Raw genomic sequence first — 22,579 nt, 5'->3', positions numbered from 1 at the left:
TCTGTCTCGGTCGTTCTGTCTCTTTGTGTTTTCTGTCCCCCCCCCCCCCCGGGTTTCTTTGTGTCTCTCTCCTTCTCTAGGTCTATCTGTCCATCTCTTGGACATCTTTCTCCGCGTCTCTGGCGCTCTGCCGGATCCCCCTCCCCCTCCCCTCCCTCTCCCCTCCCTCCCCCCCCCTCCCTCCTCCCCCCGCCCCAGCCCGGCCCCGTCCTTTCCCGAGGAGTCTCCGAGCTCCCGTGAGAACTGGTGGGGCGGCGGCGCGTCCTGACCTGCCTCCGCCCCCGGACCCCCCTCACCCCACCCCCAGCTGGGGGAGGAAGGGGGGGCTGCGCCTTTAAGAGCCGGCGTCGGGGGCGTGGCCGGGCTCGGCCCCGCCCCGCGGCCCCGCCCCCTGACGTCCCTTCCTCCCGGGCCCCGCCGCCGCCGCCCTCCGCCGCCGCCCCGGCCGGCTCCGCGCCCCCAGCCCCGGCCCCCGCCCGCGCGGCTGCCCCCATGGACCCCCGGCCCGCCTGGGCGCGGGGTCACTGAGGAGCCCCGCGGCCCGCCCCGCCCCGCCGGCCCCCCTTCCCCGCGGGCGGCGGGGACTCGGGCGTCCGCGGCGCCCCGGCCCTCGAGCGCGCGCCCCCAGGCCGGCGGGGGGGGAGGGGACGAGCGGGGACCCCGAGACCCCCGCCCCCCCCACCCGGCCGCCCCGGACCCCCGGCACCCCCGGAGAAGATGTCTTCGCGGACGGCGCTGGCCCCGGGCAACGATCGGAACTCGGACACGGTGAGTGGGGGGTCCCCGTGGGGAGCCGGGCGGGGGCAGCCGCCGAGCCCCCGCTGCCCCCCGCCACCCCGCCACCCCGCCACCCCGCCCCGGAGCCCCTCGCCCCCATTTCCTGGCTCTGATCCGGCTGGCCCGTCCCTGAGCCCCCCCGGATTCCCAGGCCTCTGGCCCTGCCCCCCTCCCCGCCCGACCCTCGGGGCGCCCCGCTCCGGGACCCCTCACTCGTCCCCCAGCCCGTCGCTTCCGCCCGGGTCTCTTCCTCCAGGAAGCCGCGGCCGGCCAGCCGCCCCTCCCTCCCTCCCTCCCTCCCTCCCTCTCCGGGTCTTAGAGCCAGCACTGCCGCCCCTCCTGGCTGTCCCCGGCCACCACTCACCCCGGCAGGATTGGGGGGCCCCGGACCCCCTCCCCCACCACCGAGCCCCAGCCCTGGCCCTCTCCCCGCAAGGCCTGGCCCAGCTCTGCCTCGGGGTCCAGGCTCCCTCCCTGGATCTCTGGATCTGCTTCCTTCCCATCCCCTCCCGCTGCCCCCAGCCCTTTGCCCCTGCAAGCCCCCACCCCACCCCGACAGGAAGCCGGTGTCACCGGGAAGCCAGGTGCCACCTTTCCTGGGCCCAGGGCCCTGCCTGGCTTCTTCAAGGTCTCTCCACTCCCAGGCCTGGTCCTCTGCCAAGCCGTCCTGTCCTTGGATCCTCGGCCCCCCTGGTCTTCCACTGATACACCCAGACCTCCTGCCCGCTCTTCCTCTCGCAGGAAACCTTGGCCTCCGACCTTCAGGCCTCCCCCCAACCCCCTCCCATCCAGGCTGGGGTGTCAAGGCCCTGAGCCAGTGTTAGTCCAGGCCTGAGCCTTCCTGTGTCTGCTACTCAGCCCCCTTCCCAAGCTCCCCAGCCTTCTCACCTCCCCTCCCTCCCCCGGGGCCAGCTTAGGGCTCTGTCCTCCTGGCCTCATTCCCCTTTCCCCTCCATTTCCAGGCCCATCTTTCCTCCTGGCCCAGGGCCTCCTCTTTTCCCTGCTTGGGGGGATCTAGCTTTCCAAGAACTCGACATCAGCTTGCAGATCTGGCTTCAACCAACCCTGGCTCTAAACTGTCTTCTGGGGGGAGTGGGGGTTCACCCAGCTAGACACCCCCTCCCCAGATTCCTACATGCAGCCCAGAGACACCCCACCCTTCAAGGGTCCCCCAGGGGTCTGATCACTTTCAGAGGCCCCAAAGTCCCAGAATCCCCTTCAGCTGGCTTTTTTCCTCACCCTCCTTCATCTCAGCCCCCACCCCATCTTCCAGGACCCTCTCTCACAAGGTGCCCTGTCCCTGCCCCTGGCCTCCCTTCCCCAGTCAGGACAAGGAGGTGCCCAGCCCGAGGCCCTGGACTCCATCACTGCTCCTGTGTTAGCTCACATCCTGTCCCAGGCCGCGTGGGTTTCCCCTCTCTGTGCCTCAGTTTCCTGCCCTGGAAAATGGGGTGATGATGATGGGTTCCTGAGCATTACTCAAGACCCTGTGGGTGCAGCCTGGCACCTGGGCAGCGCTCCTGAGTGGTGGCAGAGCTGTGGGTAGGACTGAGAAGGCTGAGCTTGCCCAACCAGTGCTGTCATAAGTATGGCAGGAGTTTGGTGGAGCTGGCCTCAGTTTCTCTAGATCAGTGGGTGGAGGCCCCTCCCCGCCAAAGCTTCTTTCCTAGGGTGACTGTAAATTATTTCCATACCGTTGAGTTCAAGTCAGTGTTCAGTTCCCGTGCTGTGTGACCACAGGCCAGTCAGTGCACCTCTCTGAGCCCCAGTGTTTGTGTGTCTGTGAAATGGGGTGATGATCCTGGAACTCCTGTTGGGAGGGTGGTGGGGGAGCGGCCCTCCCTCCGATGGCCTGCTTGTCTTTCCTGGCTGGGAGTCACCTGTCTCCCCCGGAATCTGATGCTGGAAGCCCTGGTTCCCCTGGTAACAGCCATGGAATGCCCTCCCGCCTCAGGATCTAGACCCCCCATCTCTGAGGTTCCCTAGTAACGGGTTTGGGGTTGGGGTGCCAGCCTGGCAGAGGGATCCAGGCCAATTGATGGTCCTGACCAATTTTAGCTCTCATCCTCAGCTCCTTGGGGATTTTGTCTCCCCAGTGTCCCCCCCCCCGTTGCCCTTCGTGGGGGACGCAGGCAGGCTGGCTGCGGTGGGTACCATCCTACCTCCAGCAGGGAGTCTGCCAGTGACATCTGATGCAGATTCTCCCAGCCCTTTTCTCTTGGGGACCATGGCTGCCCTGGGTGCTGGCTGGGGTTGGGGGTTGGGGAAGGGATTCGCACTTGAGAGCCGGTGCCAGGTTCGAGTCCCTGGAACCCATCATCTGCCTCTGGCCCTGGGCGAGGTACTCAGCCTGGCTGAGCTTTGAGGAACTTTTGGGATTCAGTGACCTAAGTGCGATGGGGACACCCAGTGAGGCCAGCCTTGATGGGAGCAGTGCCATGCCTTGCTTCCAGTGCATGAATCAGCTGGCCCTGGCCAGGAACCCTCCTCCTCCAAGCCTCAGTTTCCCCTCTGCACTCTGGATGGGGGGGGCTCCCTCATGGGGCCCGGTGAGAACTAAGTTCAGGGGAGGCGCTTCTCCCATCCCCACAGGATTAGGCTTGAGACGGGGGTCAGGTCTGAGCTGGTGGCCATGGGAAAGGCCAGCTTGCTGCACTGGCCATGCTCCCATCCCCCAGCTCTGGGCCTCAGTCTCCCCGTCGGCCTGTGGGGTAGCTGACCTGGCATGCATGCGCACTGATTTGGTTATCATGGCTCTGAAGCAGCCCCGCTCCCCCCTCCCTGGCCACCTCTCCTCTGGGTCCTTCATCCTCCTCCATCCCTCATCTTCAGCCCTGAGGAGGGCATGGGAGGCGCCCTCGGAGCTGAGCCGCTTTGGCTGCTCCCTGGTGCCCTGGGCCCCAGCCTTGAAAGGGACACTCAGTCCCCCGGGCGTACAATTGAGGACAGGGCAGCGAGGAGCAGGCGGTGACCTGCGGGGGAGAAGGCCCGGAGGGACAGGACAGGACAGAGCGCTGGGATAGCACAGGGGGAGACTGGGGCGAGGGTGGCCAGGGGTGAGACAATGTTTCTTGTGGAAGATGGTAACTGTTATCCAAGCCAAGGACCTGAGACTTTGTTCTGGCCCATGTAGTAGATGTGGGAGTCACAGCCCCCCCACACACACTACCTGGAGCCCTGTGTGTGCCAGACTCGGCGTGTTCTCTTAGTTGTATGCTTGTGATAAAGCTTAATTATACACTGGGTTCCGGCAGAGGTTGGCAACCATTGTAAAGTAGAAATCTCCCAACGAGATGCTGTGATCAGGGGACCCTGTGAAACTTCCAAGTTTCTGGCTGGAATTTTCCAGATGCTGTCTTCGTTGTGGTTGGATGTAGGGCTTGAACTCAGGGTGTGGGTGCTGGCCCTGAGTTTTTTTCATTCAAGGCCAGTGCTCTACCACAGTGACCAGTTTTCTGGTGGTTGGTTGGACATAAGAGTGTCACGGACTTTCTTGCCCCAGCTAGCTTTGAACCTTGATCCTCAGGTCTCAGCTTCCTGGTAGCTAAGACAGGCGTGAGCCACTGGCTCCCAGCTCCAGCTGCTGTCTCTAGACCAGTTAAAGCCCAGAAGTGGTAGCCATGGTGTCTGGGTTCCGAGTAGAATTGAGGCTGGACTTTATCTATTTTTCCTTGGGGATCCTGGGACTTTCTTCTTACTCTACCACGTAAACCTTACCCCCAAGACTTGTTTGCTTGAGTTATTTTTTATCCTTCTGCTCAGCACCAACCTTGGATTATGATCCTCCCTATTTCTACCTCCCGAGTAACTGGGACCGCAGGCGTGTCCTGCTGCACCAGACTTACGTTTTGGGATGAGGTCTTGATCACTTTTTTTTTTTTTTTTTTTGGCCCAGGTTGGCCTTGAACTTCGGGATGATAGGTACTGGAAAATGGTGTGGTTCTCTTGCAGTTCTAGTTTGAAAAGGGCCAGAAAGGGCGGACTTTTGGGGTGGCCAGGGTTAGATCGAGGTGCCGTCTTGGCCTCCCGGTGCCCGCGGAGGTGGGACCAAGGCAGCTGATGCTTATATCCCCATCCAGCATGGCACCCTGGGCAGTGGACGGTCTTCAGACAAGGGGCCATCGTGGTCCAGCCGCTCCCTGGGCGCCCGCTGCCGGAACTCCATCGCCTCCTGTCCCGATGAGCAACCCCACGTGGGCAACTACCGCCTGCTGAGAACCATCGGGAAAGGCAACTTTGCCAAGGTCAAGCTGGCCCGGCACATCCTCACTGGCCGAGAGGTAAGGGGGTTCAGGGTGGGTCGGGGGGTGGGGGGGGTCTTTGGATTCTTCCAGCAAGTCCAGCCTGGGGAGAAACCAACCCAGGTCTCCAGGTGTTTTACCACTTGAGCCACGTCCCCTGCCCTGTCCTTGCGTTGGTTATTTTTCAGATAGGTATCATGCCTCCCCTGCCTTCTGAGTGGCTGATCAGCGCGACTGTTCGTTGTTGATGATGAGACAAAGGCTTATTATGCAGCGCAGGCCTCGAATGCCTGATCTCCTGCCTCTGCCTCCTGAGTGCCTGGATGGCAGGCTGCTCACCCCGGCCGGTGTGTGCAGTGTGCCTCCTGCCTGCTCCCACACCTCCTTGCTCCCATGTTTCCTTTGGCGCTAGAGGAGGAGCCCAGGGCTTTGTTCACGCTGGGCTGGTGCTTTACGTCTGAGCCATGCCCTCAGCTCTCCCTTCCCCATTTTTATGTTGCCAGTCCTGGGCTTGAGCTCAGGGCTTGAGCACTGTCCTTGGGCTTTCTCAAGGCTAGAGCTCTACCACTTGAGCCTCAGCACCATTTCCTGTTTTTGTGGTGCACTGGAGATAAGAGTCTCACAGTGACTTTTCTGCCTCCACTGGCTTCGAACCCTGATCTTCAGATTTCAGCCTCTTGAGTAGCCGCCAGCGCCTGGCTTCCCCCTCTCCATCATAACGATGAACTTTGGTTGCTCCAGGTCCCCGCTCCTGGACCTGTGGACATGGTAGCTTTGTTGGTTGTGGGGAGGCCAGTGTGTTCGTGCTCTCCCAGCATCCTTTGTGGAGCCTGAATGGCAGGGCCCCTCATTCATACTGATGGGGAGCAGACACATGGAGGGCGCCCCCATAGCTTGAGGACCCTCCTGTACCCTGTACACCAGCCGTCCTCTGAGCAGAGACCCCAGGCCCGATGGATTCACCCGGACATTCAAATGTCACGTTTCCGTGGGGGGCAGGCGCCAGAGCTGGCTTCTCCCAGGCGTGGCTTGCCACCTTCTTCCCTCTGACAGTAGATGTATCCCTGCACCATGCCACGTTCACAGATTCCGGGAGAGGAACCATATGATCCTCCATGCTGGCACACACAGTGTTTGCCAAAATGGAAGAAATCCATTGGTGAGATGTGGGGAGCGAGGGGCCCTCCCCACAGAGCGAGTGTGGGGTTCGCCGTCTGCAGATCGTACACCGTTCCAGAGGTACCCACGAGCCCTGAGCAGAAGGAAACAGGGGTCCCAGCCGGAGTCTTTCACCCAGTGCATGGCAGCAGTCTGGGCCTCACGCCTGTCATGGGACTTGAACTTGTGGCCTGGGCACTGTCCCTGAGCTCTTTTGCTAAGGGCTAGGGCTCTTCCTGTTTGAGCCACAGCGCCACTTCTGGTTTTTGAGTGGTTCACTGGAGATAAGAGTCTCATAGAAACTTTTCTGCCCAGGCTGGCTTTGAACCGCGACCCTCAGCCTCCTGAGTAGCTGGGATGACAGGTGTCAGCCAGCTCCCATTTCCTCTCCTGTAAACTGGGGGAACGTATGCCCTCATGCCATAGGCTGCTGTCCCCTCCGCAAACCCAGAGCCATAGCTGGCATTTAGGGAGTGGTGGGTGAAAGCCAGAGGGACAGATGCCCTGTGCTGCCCTCATGCTGAGATCCCTCCAGATCTCAGGGGCGCTCACGCACCCACAGCCCCAGGAACAGCTTTGTCCAGGCCCTGCAGATACTTCCCTGAAGAAAGAAAGGCAGCAGCGGAGATGAAAAGCCTGTGCAAAGGTCCTGAGGCCAACAAGTAGCAGTGGTGCAGTGGAAAGGCTCTCCCAAGAGCAGAGACAAAGCAAGGATGTTCCTGGTGGTCTGAGTTGGGAATCTCCCCCTGTTCAGGGAGAGTCTTGATCTCTTTCTTCTCCTTTCTCCCCTCTAGGTGGCTATCAAGATCATTGATAAAACCCAGCTGAACCCCAGCAGCCTGCAGAAGGTGAGACCTAAGGAAGAGGATAGGGTGGGAGAAGGTGCCACTGCTTGGGAAGGGGATCCCCCAAACCATTCACCCCTCCCCTTTCTCTGTGGCAGTTCTGAGGTTAAATTCAGGGCCTTGTGCTTGCTAGACAGATATTGTCCCTTTGTACTCTTTTTTGTTTTATTTTCTTTTATTGTCGGGGTGATGTATAGAGGGGTTACAGTTACATTCGTCAGGTAGTGGGTACCTTACTTCTCGACATTGATGCCCCCCCCCCTTTTTTTTTTTTGCCAGTCCTGGGCTTGAGCTCAGAGCCTGAGCACTGTCCTTGGACTTTCTCAAGGCTAGAGCTCTACCACTTGAGCCTCAGCACCATTTCTGGCTTTTTTTTTTGTTGTTTTTTCTATGTATGTGGTACCCAGGAATCGAACCGGGGTCTTCATGCATGCTAGACAAGCATTCTACCACTAGGCCAAACTCCCAGCCCCATGATACCCCTTCTTATGTTTTTGTCTCCCTTTCCCTCCCACCACCCCCTGCCCCTTTGTACTTGCTTGACTTTTTGAATGGGATTGCAAACGATTGCGTAGGTCTGGCGGGATCTGGAGCCTTCTGCTCGTGTTTCCTGCATGGAGGGGGGGGGGTGGCAGGTGCATGCCACCATACCTTGCTCATTGGTTGAGATAGGGTCTCCCTGACATTCTGACTGGGCTGGCCTCAAACTGTGGATGGCCTCCCATGTTGATCTCCTGAGCACCTGGGATTACAGGTGTGAGCAGCTGCCCAGAGCTCTGCTTTTAAAATGCAGCGCTCACCCTCGCTCCTGCCTTGCTTTCTGTCCTCGCTTAGCTGTTCCGAGAAGTCCGAATCATGAAGGGCCTGAACCACCCCAACATCGGTGAGCAGGGGCGGGAGGGGTGCGTGGGGGGTCAGGTAGGGGACCCTGAGACTGGCCTCTCCACTGCTGATGACCTGAAGGCGGCCACCGTGACCTCTGAGCCCTTGCTTCCTGCTCTGAACCCAGAGCACCGGGCTCGGGGCTAAGCCAGAGGCCCTGTCTGCTTCCTGTGCGGGAGCCTGGGTGTCCTTGTGAGGCTCGCTCGGGGCCTCTCCTGACCCGGGCCTGGATCTGGAGGCAGCTTTCCTCCCGGTCATGCCTTCCGGGTGCATGGTTGCTGCACAGCTGAGGTTGCTGTCAGTGGGGAACCGGTGAGGGCTTCTGAGTGGGGGCCCCGATGGACACGGAGCTTGAGGGGAGCATGGAGCAGTGTCTGGCCACCTGACCCCATGCCCTCCCCTCCCCTCCCGGCCCTGCAGTGAAGCTCTTCGAGGTGATCGAGACGGAGAAGACGCTCTACCTGGTGATGGAGTACGCAAGCGCAGGTGAGGCGCCGGCCCCGCCCCTCCCCTCCACGCCCACCCCATGTCCTTCATTCTCTGTCCCTTACACTCCTCACACCCCGCCCTCCATGCCCGCCCCTGCCCAGGGCCCCTCCCCTGCCCCCCATGCCCTGCCTCTCTCTGCACCCCACCCCTCTTCTCCACATCTCACCCCTGCATCTCCATACCCTGCCTGACCTTGCTTGGCCTCTGCCCGCAGGAGAAGTGTTTGACTACCTCGTGTCCCATGGCCGCATGAAGGAGAAGGAAGCTCGAGCTAAGTTCCGACAGGTCAGGAGCCTGTTGGGTGCCCGGCTGTGGGTGACCCTCATGAGGCCCTGGGGGCCCAAGGCATGGCGTCCACAAGTAACTCACCCTCTTCCACAGATTGTATCTGCTGTGCACTACTGTCACCAGAAAAACATTGTCCACAGGGACCTGAAGGTAAGGCCCCATGTGGCCTTGGGGACCCTCCCCGTGGGCTTCCCTTGGGAACCCAGGTCTCTGGGCTCTTCCCCGGGGCTTTGTCCCACAATGTGGCCTTGGATGGGGTTGCAGGCAAAGGGGAGGGGAGAGGTCCTGGCACAGCGCGGTGGCTGTGGGCGCTGGGTAAGGACACTGTGAAGAGGGCATCCCAGAAGGATCTTGGCTTTTCAGAGGACCTCTGGAAAGTCTGGCATGGTGGGACGGATCTGTAATTTCAGTACTAGGGAGGCTGAAGCAGGAAGATAATGAGTTCAAGGCCAGCCTGGGCTATTGGAAAACACAGGTCAGAGAGATCACTGAAACCCAGGAATTCTAGGTCTGTTTAGAAAACAATAATACCTTGTCTTAAAAAAATCCAAAAGGCCCAACTAGTAGAGCACCAGTTGAGCAAGCAAACATGCAGAAGGCCTGGAGTTCAAGGCCTGGTACTGGAAAAATAATTTTTTTTTACATTCCTAGGACTTGAGCTCAGGGCCTGAGCACTGTCCTTGGACTTTCTCAAGACTAGAGCTCTACCACTTGAGCCACAGCACCACTTCTGACTTTTTCTATGTATGTGGTACCGAGGTATCGAACCTGGGTCTTATGCGTGCTAGGTGAGCATTAGGCCAAACTCCCAGCCCAGGAAAAAGAAATTTAAAAATTTTTTTCTGTGTGTACAGATGATTTTGCAAAATAAAATCAAAGTCAGATACCAGTGGCTCAAACATGTAATCCTAGCTGCATAGGAAGTGAGATCTGAGGATCACAACTTGAATCCAGCCCAGGAAAAGTCTCTAAGATTCTTACCAGGAAATCAGAAGTGAAGCTGTGGCTCAAAGTGGCAGAGTGCCAGCCTTGAACAAAGAGCTCAGGGAGCCAGGCGTGGTCTATTCAGAAGGCTGAGATATGAGGATCAGTTCAAAGCCATTAGAGTCCTTGAGACTCTTATCTCCAGTTAACCACCAGAAAACTGTGGCTCAAGTGGTAGAACAGTAAACTTGAGCTGAAGAGCTCAGGGACAACGCCCAGACCCAGAGTTCAAGTCCTTTGATCAACCAAAAAAAAAAGAAAAAGAAATCAGGGTCTGTCCTGAGTTTAAGCCACATGACTGAACCCCTCTCCCCAAAAAATATTAATTGTAGGAAATATTCAATGAGAAAAAACTAAAGAATGCGAGGCTCATTATAAATTCTTAACCCCACAGTTAGTAGTTGTCTTACCTATAATGCTCAGAGCCAGCGCGTAGTAGATGCACAGTAAATATAGTTATTGTTTTTTATTATTACAGTCCTAAAGAATGTGCCATTTTCTCTTTTTGGTTTTTGTTCTTTGTGGTGCTAGAGATAGGAGCCAGGGCTTCATACTCACTAGATAACTGAGTCACGCTCCCCCAGCTCTTTTATTTTTTCTACTGAGTAAACTGAGGCTCAAGGCAAGGCAGAAGTATGCCTAGAGAGCTTGACTCCATAGGCCACACATGATGATAGCACAAAATCCTCCACTTAGCTCTGTCTTCCTGGGGCATGGGGCCGATGGCTGTGCCCACTCTGTGGCCTGGAGGTGAGGGTGGGCATGCCACAGGGCTCGGAGCGGGAGAGGCTGTGGTCCACCCTTGTCCACAGACACCCCCCCACACATGCACACATCCACCCCCGCCTCCCCCAGGCTGAGAACCTCCTGCTGGACGCTGAGGCCAACATCAAGATTGCGGACTTCGGCTTCAGCAACGAGTTCACGCTGGGCTCGAAGCTGGACACCTTCTGCGGGAGCCCCCCCTACGCTGCCCCCGAGCTGTTCCAGGGTAAGAAGTACGACGGGCCCGAGGTGGACATCTGGAGCCTCGGCGTCATCCTGTACACCCTGGTCAGCGGCTCCCTGCCCTTCGACGGGCACAACCTCAAGGTGAGGGGCAGAGCAGCTGGCCTGGGCGGTGGGGCATCGCCAGCACAGGGTTGGATGCTGGGGTGTGGGGCTTGAAGTGTGGCTATAATAGCTGGCTTGTGTGGGTGCGGTTTTGTGGGGGGTGGGCGTGGCCAGTATGGCCCCTGCCTGAGGTTTATATGTGGGTGTGGTCACGACTGGTGGTTTGCTGTGGGTGTGGTTACAGCATGGTTGTGGGCGTGGCTGCACCTGGGCTGGCTTAGGTGGGCGTGGTTGTGCCCTATGTGGGCGTGGCTGCCATGGTGCCTGGCTGCCAACAAGAATGGGTTTCCATCCGGGCTCTCATTTAGGAAATAATTACCACTCACTCCTGGGGGTCTGTGTGTGTGTGTGTGTGTGTGTGTAGCATTGCAGAAACAGGAGTGAATGAGAGAGCAAGGGATGGTGTCTGATACCTGCAGTCCCAGCCGGTCTGGAGAGGGAGGCATGAGGAAGAAATGTTCAAGGCCAGCCCAGGCAATGTTAGCAAGATCCTTAACACATAGGCTGGGGCTAGGGATCAAGTGGCAGAGATCTTAACCAGCCTGTGTAAGGCCCTGGTTTTATCACCAATCCCACCAAAAGAGGGGTGCGGATACAGAAATCCCCAAGCTTCTGAGTGTTATGCCCAGTGACAGAAGGACAGTGATTTCATTTCTATGAAATGACCAGAATAGTCAAATCCCTGGAGGACGAAAGCAGATTACTGATTGTTTGAGGCCGGGTGGGGGTGGGGAAGCTGGGGCTACAGCTTGATGAAAAATGTTCTCAAGTTGACCATGGCAGTGACCTACAGCCCAGGGAGTCGCTACCGAAATCCCAACAACTGCTTCATATATGGCAGAAAACTTTCCATCCTGCCACAGTGACATTCCAGAGCCTGCCAGGCAGAAAACAACAGAAATGAGGGAGAAGCTGGGGAAGAAACAGACACTGGAAAGGGTGGGCTGTGCGGGGCGAGGGTCATCTGCTTGGCTTGCTTTTGTGTTTTTCCTTTGAACCATTGCCAGCCTACAGAGAACTCGCGAGAACACAGCAAAGAACATTGGTGCCGTTCAGGAAATTCATGGTGGCTGGCGCGGGGCCACATAGCTAGATTTGTCACTGTGCATGTGGCAGTGCTAGCCCTCACCACTGGTGTTTTATCTTTTTTTCGGGGGGGGGGGTGCCGTGGAGTGATATTAGGGTTTAAACTCAGGGCCTTGCACTTGCTAGGCAAATCCTATTATTGTTATTATTATTATTATTGTTTTGCTGCTCCTGGGTCTTGAACTCAGGACCTGGGCACTGTTCCTGACCCTCTCTGTGCTCAAAGCTAGCACTCTACCACTTGAGCCACAGTGCTACTTCTGGCTTTTTTTTATGTATGTGGTGCTGAGGAATTGAACCCAGAGCTTCATGCATGCCAGGCAAGCACTCTACCCCTAGGCCACATTCCCAGCCCCTCCATTTTTGTTGTTGTTGTTTTGTTCTTTGCTTTACTTAGTTTTCAGGTAGGACCTCATGTTTTTACCCTGGCTGCCCACTTAATGTCTCTGAGTAACTGGGATCGCAGGTGTGAGGCACGTTACTCGGCTCACTGGTTAAGATGGGGGTCTTCCAAATAACATTCTGCCCTGGCTGTCTTCAGACTTCCATCATGCCAGTCTCATGAGCAGATGGAATTCCAGGCATGAGCCACCATGCCCAGCCCTCATTATTGTTATTGACAGACACTAGACTGCTGACCCTTTGTCCCTAAAACCTATCTCAGATCACCTCTTGGGAGCAGGGGCGTCTTCCTGTGGGTAATCACACACAGGAAGTGCAACATTGTCATTGTCCTGGCCGCCACCCTGTCCTCCTTAATCACCGCTGTCATCAACCACCTCAGGAATATGCTGGGTCGCAGGTTTTTCTCCCAGTCAGGGATCTCCTGGCTTCTAGATGCCAGAGTGGCTTCCCAGGTGTCACAGGCCTGCTTATTTTGCTGAGTAGAGTGTCCCTTGGTCCAGTCGCCTGGTGGCCCCTCCTGGGACACTGGGGCAGCCCTTTGAGGGAATTTTGAAGCGGGTTGCTCCATGTGGCTCAGGGGACCCAGGAAGTCTGCAATTAGAAACCATGTGGCCAGAGAAGATCTGAGAGAAAGGGAGGGATTCTTCCTTCCAAGGCCTGGGCCAGCAGCTTCCGTCTCACCCCCTGCTCAGCGAGGACTGTGAACAGATGCCCATCCTGAAACCTCTATAACGTGGCCAGCTTTGGATGTACGAGGCAGGGGTGGAGTGGGGCGGGGGGCTCTGACCTCACAGGACGGGCGCCCGGTTCTTGTCTCCCCACAGGAGCTGCGGGAGCGGGTGCTCAGAGGCAAGTACCGCGTCCCCTTCTACATGTCCACAGACTGTGAGAGCATACTGCGGAGATTCTTGGTGCTGAATCCTGCTAAACGCTGTACCCTTGAGGTGAACCCCACCCCCTGCCCGTCCGTCCTGTCACCCCGGCTCCCCCAGACTCCCATTCCACTCCCCACACAGCCACCACCAGCTCCAGGGCTGCGAGGATAGAGGGGCAGCCCCAGGAAAAGGCTCCCTGCCAGCCTCACCCACTCCCCACCATGCAAAGTAATTAGCTAATGAGCACCTAGCGTTATTACAGGGTGCCAAGGGAGGTAGTAGAGTGTGGCATGGAGAAGGGGTGGGCACGGTGGGCAAAGCTCTCAGCAAGCCCTCCGTTGGATTTGGGGGTGTTAGGCCTTGGAGGTGGGGGGGAGCTGTGCTGTTTCCCGTTCCCTCTGACGCCTGTCTCCCACCTCCACTCTGCCCAGCAAATCATGAAAGACAAATGGATTAACATTGGCTACGAGGGTGAGGAGTTGAAGCCATACACGGAGCCCGAGGAAGACTTTGGGGACACCAAACGGATTGGTGAGGCTCAGAGGCAGGACGGGAGCCACCATCAGAGGCAGGACGGGAACCACCAGACCCTGGTCCCTTTGGTCAGGTACTGGGCAGCTAGGAATCCACTCTGGTTCCTATGCTGCAGCTGCGCTGTTGGGCTGTGCAACCCTGGGCCAGTGATTTCCCTCTCTGGGTTCCGAGGTCCTGCAGGGCTATCATGCAGATTAAATAAGTTGATCTACCTAAGTACCTAAGTCCAAGCCAGCGCCTGCCGGGGTGATTAGGCTCGGAGGAGATAGGTATGGTGGCACAAATCTGGGACCCCAGGCCCAGGGAGGCTGTGGTAGGAGGCTTTTGAGCTTGAGGCCAGACTTGTCTGTAAAAGAGGTAATTCATAATTCAAAAAGAAATTGTAGATCAATTCAAGGAGAATTTGAACACAAGTCACCAGATATCTGCCTGCTCGCCCCCTTGAGACATACGTACTTGTTTTTGGCCAATCCTGGGCCTTGAACTCAGGGCCTGGGTGCCATCCCTGAGCCTCTCAGTACTGAAGGCTAGTCTACTCCTTGAGTCACAGCACTACTTCTGGCTCTTTCTGAGTAGTTTATTGGCGATGAGTCTCACAGACTTTCCTGTCCTGGCTAACTTTGAACTGCGAGGCTCAGATCTTGGCCTCCTGAGTAGCTGGGATTACAGGTGTGAGCCAGTGGTGCCTGGTGCATTTTTGACTTGATCCTTCTATCTTAGTATCCTAAAATTTGTGAACCCCAAAAGGTTAGCTCAGAAGGTACCCCTTGAGAAACCACCCAAGTACTCTCCATTGTACAGTGGAGAAAACTGAGGCTAGCCTAGGCTCCTGGCCATATTGGCAGGACTTCTATAGTTGCAAGTAACAGAAACCCAAAATCATCATCATCATCATCATCATCATCATCATAAAATAGACCAAACCATATGAGATTACCACAGCCCAGGTCAAATATTGCCAATATCAGCAGTTTTATGTTGTCTAACCCAATAATAATTGATTCATTCATTTATTGACCAAGGGCAGAATGACCAGCCTCAGGGGAATCCAGGATTTTCAAGCTAATTGAGGTTCTGCATGGTAGCTCTAGCCATGAGAGGCAAACTGTAAAAGCCAGTACTTGGAAGCCTGGACCACCCCTGGAAGGGAAGCCACCTACTTAGTGTTCTTGTAGGAGCCCTAGGCTGGTTGCCATTGGCCCTCCTTGGGGGGAGGGCGGGGTCAAGCGCTCTGATTGGCTGAACTTGGGCCAATCTGAATGTGTCTGTTCTGAATCATCCTTGTGGCTTTGGGGATAGAATGGGCTTCTAGCCAGACCCGCATCCTTCGCATGGCCCTAAGGTAGAATCCCTGCAGGGGGTGAGCTAGGGAGCCCCAGTGGGCAGAATCCTTCCCAATCCGTACTGATGGCAGAAGAGAGGTTGGATAAATACTAAACAGAACAAAGAGCAGATACCACAGCGGGACGGGCTGGGGACTGACCTCCTCCCTCCCCCAGAGGTGATGGTGGGCATGGGCTACACCCGGGAAGAAATCAAAGAGGCCTTGACCAGCCAGAAGTACAATGAAGTGACCGCCACCTACCTCCTGCTGGGCAGGAAGACTGAGGTCAGAGGGCGCGGTGCCCCGGGGGAGCAGACTGGGGGGGGTACGGGGGGGGCAGAACCCGGCTTAGACCCCTTCCTCTATCATGCTCTTGCAGGAGGGTGGGGACCGGGGCGCCCCTGGGCTGGCCCTGGCACGGGTGCGGGCGCCCAGCGATACCACCAATGGAACGAGCTCCAGCAAAAGCAGCAGCCACAGCAAGGGGCAGCGGAGCTGCTCCTCCACCTACCACCGGCAGCGCAGGCACAGCGACTTCTGTGAGTGGCCAGGGACAGGCGGTGGTGGCTTTGTAGGAAGCCCTCAGAATGGCCCTGTGCAGAGGTTATATGCCAGCCGCAGGGCTGAGGCTCCTCAGGCGACTGAGCCCTTTCTCCTCACCAGGTGGCCCGTCCCCTGCCCCCCTGCACCCAAAACGCAGCCCGACCAGCACAGGCGAGGCAGAGCTGAAGGAGGAGCGGCTGCCAGGCCGGAAGGCCAGCTGCAGCGCGGCGGGCAGCGGGAGCCGAGGGCTGCCCCCCTCAAGTCCCATGGTCAGCAGTGCCCACAACCCCAACAAAGCCGAGATCCCTGAGCGGCGGAAGGACAGCACGAGCGCCCCGGTGAGTGGCTGGCACGGGGGACAACCTGTCCACACTGCTGGTGGCATGGTGCTCTGACCCTGCGCCGTCCTGGTCCCTGGATCACCCAGGCTCTAGGAGAGCCATTTGTGCAACTATTGAGTGCCTTGTGTTTGCTTGACCATGTGCTGGATACTTAGCGTGCCAGCCTGCTGCATGGGAGACGTGGGAATGTGCCCTGAGACCTCAGCAGAAAGAACACATTGGTGCCGACGTGAGGATTCTAGCTCTGTGGGAGCCCAGGGACTCCCTGTTTTGGGCCTGGCAGGGTAGGGGTCGGAGGCTTTGTAGGAGAAAGTGGGGATCTAAGGCAGGAGGGTTGACCTAAGCAGGAGAGATGTCCTGGCGCCCTGACTTGTGTCTCTTTTGATTGGCCAGTGTCTGCCAATCTTTTTTTGATTGACTGGTCTGCCCTTGCTGCAAAGGATGATGGGAAATGTCTTTCTGGGCGGTAGCGTGCAGGCCTCTTGCAGGGGTGGATTTCATGAGCAGAAGAGGAGGGTGGGCTCTTCACCTCTCCCTGCCTCGCCTGTCTCCCACAGAACAACCTTCCCCCCAGCATGATGGCCCGAAGGAATACCTACGTGTGCACTGAGCGCCCCGGGGCCGAGCGCCCCTCCCTGTTGCCAAATGGCAAAGAAAACAGGTATGGGTGGGAGGCATCCTGGGGACGGGGCGGGGAGGTGAGCTGGTCCTTCCTCCACCGCTCCCTGCAGATGCTCAGACTCAATGAACCAGGGAAGCAGCCCGCCCACCAGCCTGGGAACCCAGGCAGGTTTGTGAATGATCCATTTTTGGAACTCAACAGGAGCCCAGATTTGTTCCAGCTCCCGATCCTCATCTGGCTGCTTGGTGCTAGCTGGAGGCCTGGGCCCGGAGACAGGGGGCGGGGGGCTCTCTCTCTCTCTCAGCTCCACCAGTAGAGCCACACTTGTGCCCGTGCAGGGTGTGCAGTTGGTCAGTGCCAGGGTGGCCAGGGACAAGGCTGGTCAAGTCCTTGGGGGACACTTGGCTACGGGTATTGGGGTGAGGGGGTTGGTGACAAGTAGGGCTCTTTGAGCCATGGCTCTGCACTGTAGTGGGGTGACTTGGCAAGATCTCTGAGCCTGCTTTCTCCTCTGCCAAGTGCTAACTGCCGCCAGGCCCTATAGAGGTCAGGATCTGGTCCATCGTTTGTTTTTATTTAGGTCACTAAATAACTGTTAACATTCTTCAAGCAGCCGCGTGTCACAGGGCTGTGTCCCGTAGCTGATCTGACGCATTTGACCACATTGTATAGATTCTACAATCGCCATTTTGCAGCTGAGAAAATGAGGCATAGGAAGGTTAAGTAACACAGCTTTTAGGTTATTTGAGAAACACAAGATTCCAAAATCTGTATTTGTGACCATCATAATACATGGCCTTCCAGTTCTGGCCAAAATAGTAGATTAGTCAGATTATAAATGAATTGTCATAAAGTAGGAGAGGAAGTCAGGTGCTGGTGGCTCACTCCTATAATCTCAGCTACTCAGGAGGCTGAAATCTGAGGATCATGGTTCAAAGCCAGCCTGTTTCTGTGAGCCTCTTATCTCCAATTAAACACTCAAAAACCAGAAGTGGCACTGTGGCTCAAGTGGTAGAGCACTTGCCTTGAGCATAAAGAGGCTCAGGGACAGTGTCCAGGCCCTGAGTTCAAGCCCTACAACCGACTTTAAAAAAAAAAAAAAAGCCAGGTACGGTAACTAATCCTAGCTACTTAGGAGGCTGAGATCTAAGGATCATGGTTCAAAGCCAACCCAGGCACGAAAGTCTCTGAGACTCTTATCTCCACTTAACTACTAGAAAACCAGCAGCGGGACTTGGCTCAAGGGTAGGGCAGTAGCCTTGAGCTGAAGAGCTCAGGGACAGCACCCAGGCCCAGAGTTCAAGTCCCATGACCGACCAAAAACAAGGGCCAGGAAGTGGTAGTATGCTCGCCTAGCATGCAGAAAGCCCTGGGTTTGATTCCCTGGAACCAAATACACAGAAAAAGGTAGAAGTGGCGCAGGGGCTCAAGTGGCAGAGCACTGGTGTTGAGTACAAAGTATCCAAGGACAGTGTCCAGGCCCTGAGTTCAAGCCCCAAGACTGGCAAAAAATATAAAGATGGAGATTTAACCTTCAGGAACGGAACTATCAAGAGTCTGCTCTAGACTTTCTGAGGATCCTGGTTAGTTTTGCCAGCTCCAGCTCTGAGTCTCAGGCTGCCACGCCAGCTGCTGTAATTGCCAACAGGCAACGAAGTGGGGAACAGCAGAGAGAGTGAACAGCATTCCTGGAAGGCTTGGCCCCAGGAGTGGTACCTGAGCTGCTGCTTATACCCTATTGGCCAGGGCAATTTGTATTGGTCACATGACCAATGTGTGCTGCAATGATCGCTGGGAAATGTAGTCTCTTGGCAGGAGGGTATATGCAGGCTCCTTTTCTGGTCCTGGGGGGCCCGGGAAGTTGGGAATCGAAACTCTACCGGAAGTTAAGCAGGGCAGAGTTGGAGGCCTTAGATTCTTCACTTCTGCTCCTTTCCTGAGTTTGAGTGACAAGAATTCACAGAGCAAAATCTGCTAAATCAATCTGTCTCCTGAAGTTGGCTGGGCAAATGCAGTCAACCAAAAGTTATGTAAATCTATTCAGCTTGGAGAGAAGATGGAGGGAGGGGTTAGGGATTAAGAAGTAACGGAGAAAGCTGGAATCAAAAACATAATGCTGAGTTCTGGGCAACTGAACGCTTCGGAGTTCCGACCGAGCTGGCTGGGGTTTGAGGACTCAGACAAGGCAGTGAAGATGCAATGGGACTCGGTGCTGGTCTGCCTCAGCCCCCACCCCCACCCCCTAACATGTCCCTCTCTGCCTACAGCTCAGGCACCCCACGGGTGCCCCCTGCCTCCCCCTCCAGTCACAGCCTGGCTCCTCCATCCGGGGAGCGGAGCCGTCTAGCCCGGGGCTCCACCATCCGCAGTACCTTCCATGGTGGCCAGGTCCGGGACAGGCGGGCAGGGGGCGGGGGTGGCGGGGGTGTGCAGAATGGCCCTCCTGCCTCCCCCACGCTGGCCCACGAGGCCTCACCCCTGCCCTCTGGACGACCACGCCCCACCACCAACCTCTTTACCAAGCTGACCTCCAAACTGACCCGAAGGTGAGCTGTCTGGAAAGGGTGGGGGGGGCCTAACCTGTCGTTCACTCTGCTCCGCACCCTCATATCTCCTCCTCCTCCTTCGCTTCCTCCTCCTCTTCTTCCTCCTCTGTCACCCCTCACCCATCCCCCCACACTGCTGCAGGGTTACACTCGATCCCTCTAAACGGCAGAACTCTAACCGCTGTGTCTCGGGCGCCTCTCTGCCCCAGGGATCCAAGATCAGTAAGTCCAGCCCTTGCTGGCCCTGCTTCCCTGTCTGCATGTCGTCCAGCTGTGAGCATGGCCATCAGGAGGGGCCCTGGGGGTGGGAGCAGGGGTACAGGGTCTATATGTGGGGTCTGATATTGAGAGAGAGTTGGCTGCAAGTCTGGGGTCCAGAGCCCCGCTGTGGGGGGGGTATCCCACTTATTAGCTGTGCTGAGTGACCTCAAGGAAGTCACCCAACCTCTCTGGGCCTGGCTTTCCTTCCTCCCAGTTGGGGGGGGAGGGGGATGAATGCAGAGGCTGAATGTGCTATGTGAATAGACACAGACACAATTTGCTATCTCATGATTAAGCACCTATTGTGTGCCTAGCAGAAAATGTACAAAAGTCCCGCACAGCCCAGCTTCTAGAAAGGCAGCCAGACAGCAAGGAAAGTCTGTAGACTATCAGGTAGTAACAAATACTAAGAAGACACAGAGGGGTTGGAGGTGTGGCTCCATTGGCAGAGCGCCAGCCAGTGAGCCAGAACATCAGGTACCGAGTTCAAATACCAGTCTCAGAACTAAAAAAGGACAAGCAGACCTGGGTGGGAGGGGAGGGCCTGGCTCGAGGTGCTGCATGCCTGCTGCCCCTTTCCCTGCTCCTCTTTTCGTCTTCAGTATCTCTCCTCCTACCTGCACTAACCACTTCAGAGGGAGCCTCCCCTCCACTTCTGAGCCCAGAGGGGATCCGATCCTGACTTGGGTCTTCCCATCCCAGCTAAGCCAGCAGGAGACACTGAGCTGGGACAGGGATGGCCTGATGTCCCTGCTGGCAGAGGGTGGGGGCGTGAGGGTGGTCTGTGTCCAGACTCACACTTGTGCTGCTCCTGCACATTTCCTAGGGTCACAGACGAACCTGAGAGAATCGGGGGACCTGAGGTCACAAGGTGAGTGGGGACCCTCTCCTAGCACCCCTAGGTAGGGCTCATACAACATCGCTTCCTGAGGTGCTCCACGACCCATCTCTGGGCCATTTCCCCGCACAACTCCTACAGCTTCCTTGACAGAATTTGTACCCCTCACTTGGGCTCCGATGCTAGAATGTAGGGACAAGAGCCGGGCATGGTTATGCATGCCTGTAATCCCAGCTCTTAGGGAAGTAGAGATGGATGGGTCAGAGTTCAAGATGGACCAGGGTAAAAGCACGAGACCCTGTCTGCAAACTGAGCTAGAATGGGCTCAGGGTAGCCGGGCGCCGTGGCTCACACCTGTAATCCTAGCTACTCAGGAGGCTGAGATGTGAGGATCGCAATTTAAAGCCAAGCCAAGTCACCCAGGCCCAGAGTTCAAGCCCCAGGATCTGACCAAAAAAGTAAAGAATGGGCTCAGGGGTGTGGTTCCAGACCCTGGCTTTAATACGGAAAAGAAGGAGGAAGAGGAGGAGAATGGAGCTCACGGCCCTGGCCTGGCCACAAGGACAGCCGGTAGCTGGGTATGGGTCTCCCAATTTGTCCCCCTGACCTCTGCCGTCCCCGCCCCCCCTCACCAGTTGCCATCTACCTTGGGATCAAGCGGAAACCGCCCCCCGGCTGCTCCGATTCCCCTGGAGTGTAAAGCTGACCAGCTCGCGCCCTCCCGAGGCCCTGATGGCAGCTCTGCGCCAGGCCACGGCGGCCGCCCGCTGTCGCTGCCGCCAGCCGCAGCCCTTCCTGCTGGCCTGCCTGCACGGGGGTGCGGGCGGGCCCGAGCCCCTGTCCCACTTTGAAGTGGAGGTGTGCCAGCTGCCCCGGCCGGGCCTGCGGGGCGTTCTCTTCCGCAGGGTGGCGGGCACCGCCCTGGCCTTCCGCACCCTCGTCACCCGCATCTCCAATGACCTCGAGCTCTGAGCCACCGCCCCCCCCACAGCCCCTTCCTCGCCCCTTCCCGTCTCCAGGAGGGGAAGGGGCTGTGGGGGGGAGCACCCCCTTTGTCATCATGTTGGTGTTGCTGGATTCTACTGGGGGGCTCCCCTGGAGGCCACATGGCACGAGACAAGGATATGAGGGGCTCATGGGGGAGCTGGCACCCCCTCCTGGAGCCTCCGGCCAGTTCTGCCCCTCCCTCACCGGAGACTTTGGGGAGGGGCAGGAAGAGAAACTGAGGAAACTTCTTCATTATTCCCAACAACTCAAGAATGAGGCCTTGGGCAGGGGGAGGGGAGAAAGCTGCTGAGCCTACCTTGGGACTGGAGAACTTGGGGGGCTGGGAGCAGGGGTCCCAGAGGCAGATTCCCTTCCCTCCTCAGCCCTCATGCTCGAACCCCCTTCCTGCCCCAAGCTGGCAAGGGCACTTTGTACAAACCCCTGTAAATACCCCCTCCCTCTGCAGAGGTCTCGGGGAGCTGCCGCTGTCACCTCGGTTTTTAAGTTATTAACCCTTCTCCCATCAGCCCCTCCCCTGCAGCCTGTTGCCCAATAAACGTAGGAGAGTAGCCCCCAGGGTTCCCTTCTCTGCCCTCCAGCAGGGGAGCTGAGGTGCCTCAGTCTCCACCTGTGGAGGGGAGGGGGGAAGGGGGAAGGGGATGGAGCTGAGATGGGGCTCAACTGTGAGGCCCCCCCCACTCGTGCCCCCGCTCTCACCCTCCTCGTTACACTGGACTCTTCTCCATGTATTCAATAAACAGTCATTGACTGGCGCCGACTCCATGTCAGGCCCAGAGCAGGACACAGAGACACAGGAGTCCTTGTCTGTGGGAGACAAATGCCTTAGAACTGTGACTTGGGGAACCAACAGGACAAAATCAAGAGGGTTGGAAAGAAATTTCAGTGTCTAGGCCTTGGGTTGGGCATTGCCTACCTTCAAAGAAACGATTTCAGCATGGCTGTGTTTGGTGTGTGTGTGTGTGTATGTGTAGAATTGGCAAAGAAATGCGTTAGAAGTTGGGTGAGGTAGTAATCTCAATACTTGAGAGGATTGAGAAGGACTAGGAGTTCAAGGACAGCTTGGGCTATGTGGCAAAACTGACTCAACAAATACCTAGACCTAGCAATTTCCTTACCTTGCTTAAGGCTTCAGGCATGGTTGAAACCTCAAGTAATCTCATCACCATTATGTCACTAGATTTAGTTGGAGTATTTTCAAATAACAGATAATCCCGTTGGGTTAAAGGTCCAGCTCAAGTGGTAAAGCGCCTGCCTGACAAGCATGAGGCCTTCAGTTCAAATCCTGCTGTTTAAAATGGCCCAGCAGATCCTCAGGGCCAATGACCAGCCAAAATTTCAAGGCAAGTTCTTATTGGCTCAGATGAGTTATATGATCATCTCAGAGCCAATCAACCTCCAGCACAAGTTCCAAGGCCAGCT

General features: G+C 57.0%; 1 protein-coding gene across 2 annotated transcripts; it reads left to right on the top strand.

The window, feature by feature from the left end:
• The first annotated feature begins 464 nt into the window (after positions 1-464).
• Positions 465-21,947, top strand: Mark4 (microtubule affinity regulating kinase 4). Of its 2 annotated transcripts, XM_090322691.1 has the most exons (18): positions 465-768; positions 4,857-5,057; positions 6,971-7,024; positions 7,856-7,904; positions 8,324-8,389; positions 8,607-8,677; positions 8,774-8,830; positions 10,520-10,756; positions 13,093-13,212; positions 13,575-13,674; positions 15,177-15,286; positions 15,381-15,540; positions 15,665-15,882; positions 16,443-16,546; positions 18,775-19,053; positions 19,196-19,275; positions 20,141-20,185; positions 20,788-20,946. In XM_090322691.1, exons 1-18 carry the CDS (start codon positions 718-720, stop codon positions 20,850-20,852), a joined length of 2,067 nt encoding a protein of 688 aa, XP_090178817.1. In that variant the 5' UTR covers positions 465-717; the 3' UTR covers positions 20,853-20,946. The 2 variants fall into 2 exon arrangements, with proteins under 2 accessions (XP_090178817.1, XP_090178816.1); XM_090322690.1 differs by lacking the exon at positions 19,196-19,275 and having other exon boundaries at positions 20,788-21,947.
• Positions 21,948-22,579: the final 632 nt, after the last annotated feature.

The sequence above is a fragment of the Megascapheus bottae genome, chromosome 31, assembly GCF_031878675.1.
Source record: "Megascapheus bottae isolate mThoBot1 chromosome 31, mThoBot2.hap1, whole genome shotgun sequence".
Classification (NCBI taxonomy): Eukaryota; Metazoa; Chordata; class Mammalia; order Rodentia; family Geomyidae; genus Megascapheus; species Megascapheus bottae.
This window is presented reverse-complemented; position numbering and strand designations above follow the sequence as displayed.

Bases quoted from the DNA above. Each gene is read 5' to 3' on its own strand.
- Mark4 (XM_090322690.1), top strand. From the start codon at position 718: ATGTCTTCGCGGACGGCGCTGGCCCCGGGCAACGATCGGAACTCGGAC. The intron at 8,678-8,773 runs GTCAGGAGCCTG...CCTCTTCCACAG, and splicing joins CTCGAGCTAAGTTCCGACAG to ATTGTATCTGCTGTGCACTA. The intron at 13,675-15,176 runs GTGAGGCTCAGA...TCCCTCCCCCAG, and splicing joins TGGGGACACCAAACGGATTG to AGGTGATGGTGGGCATGGGC.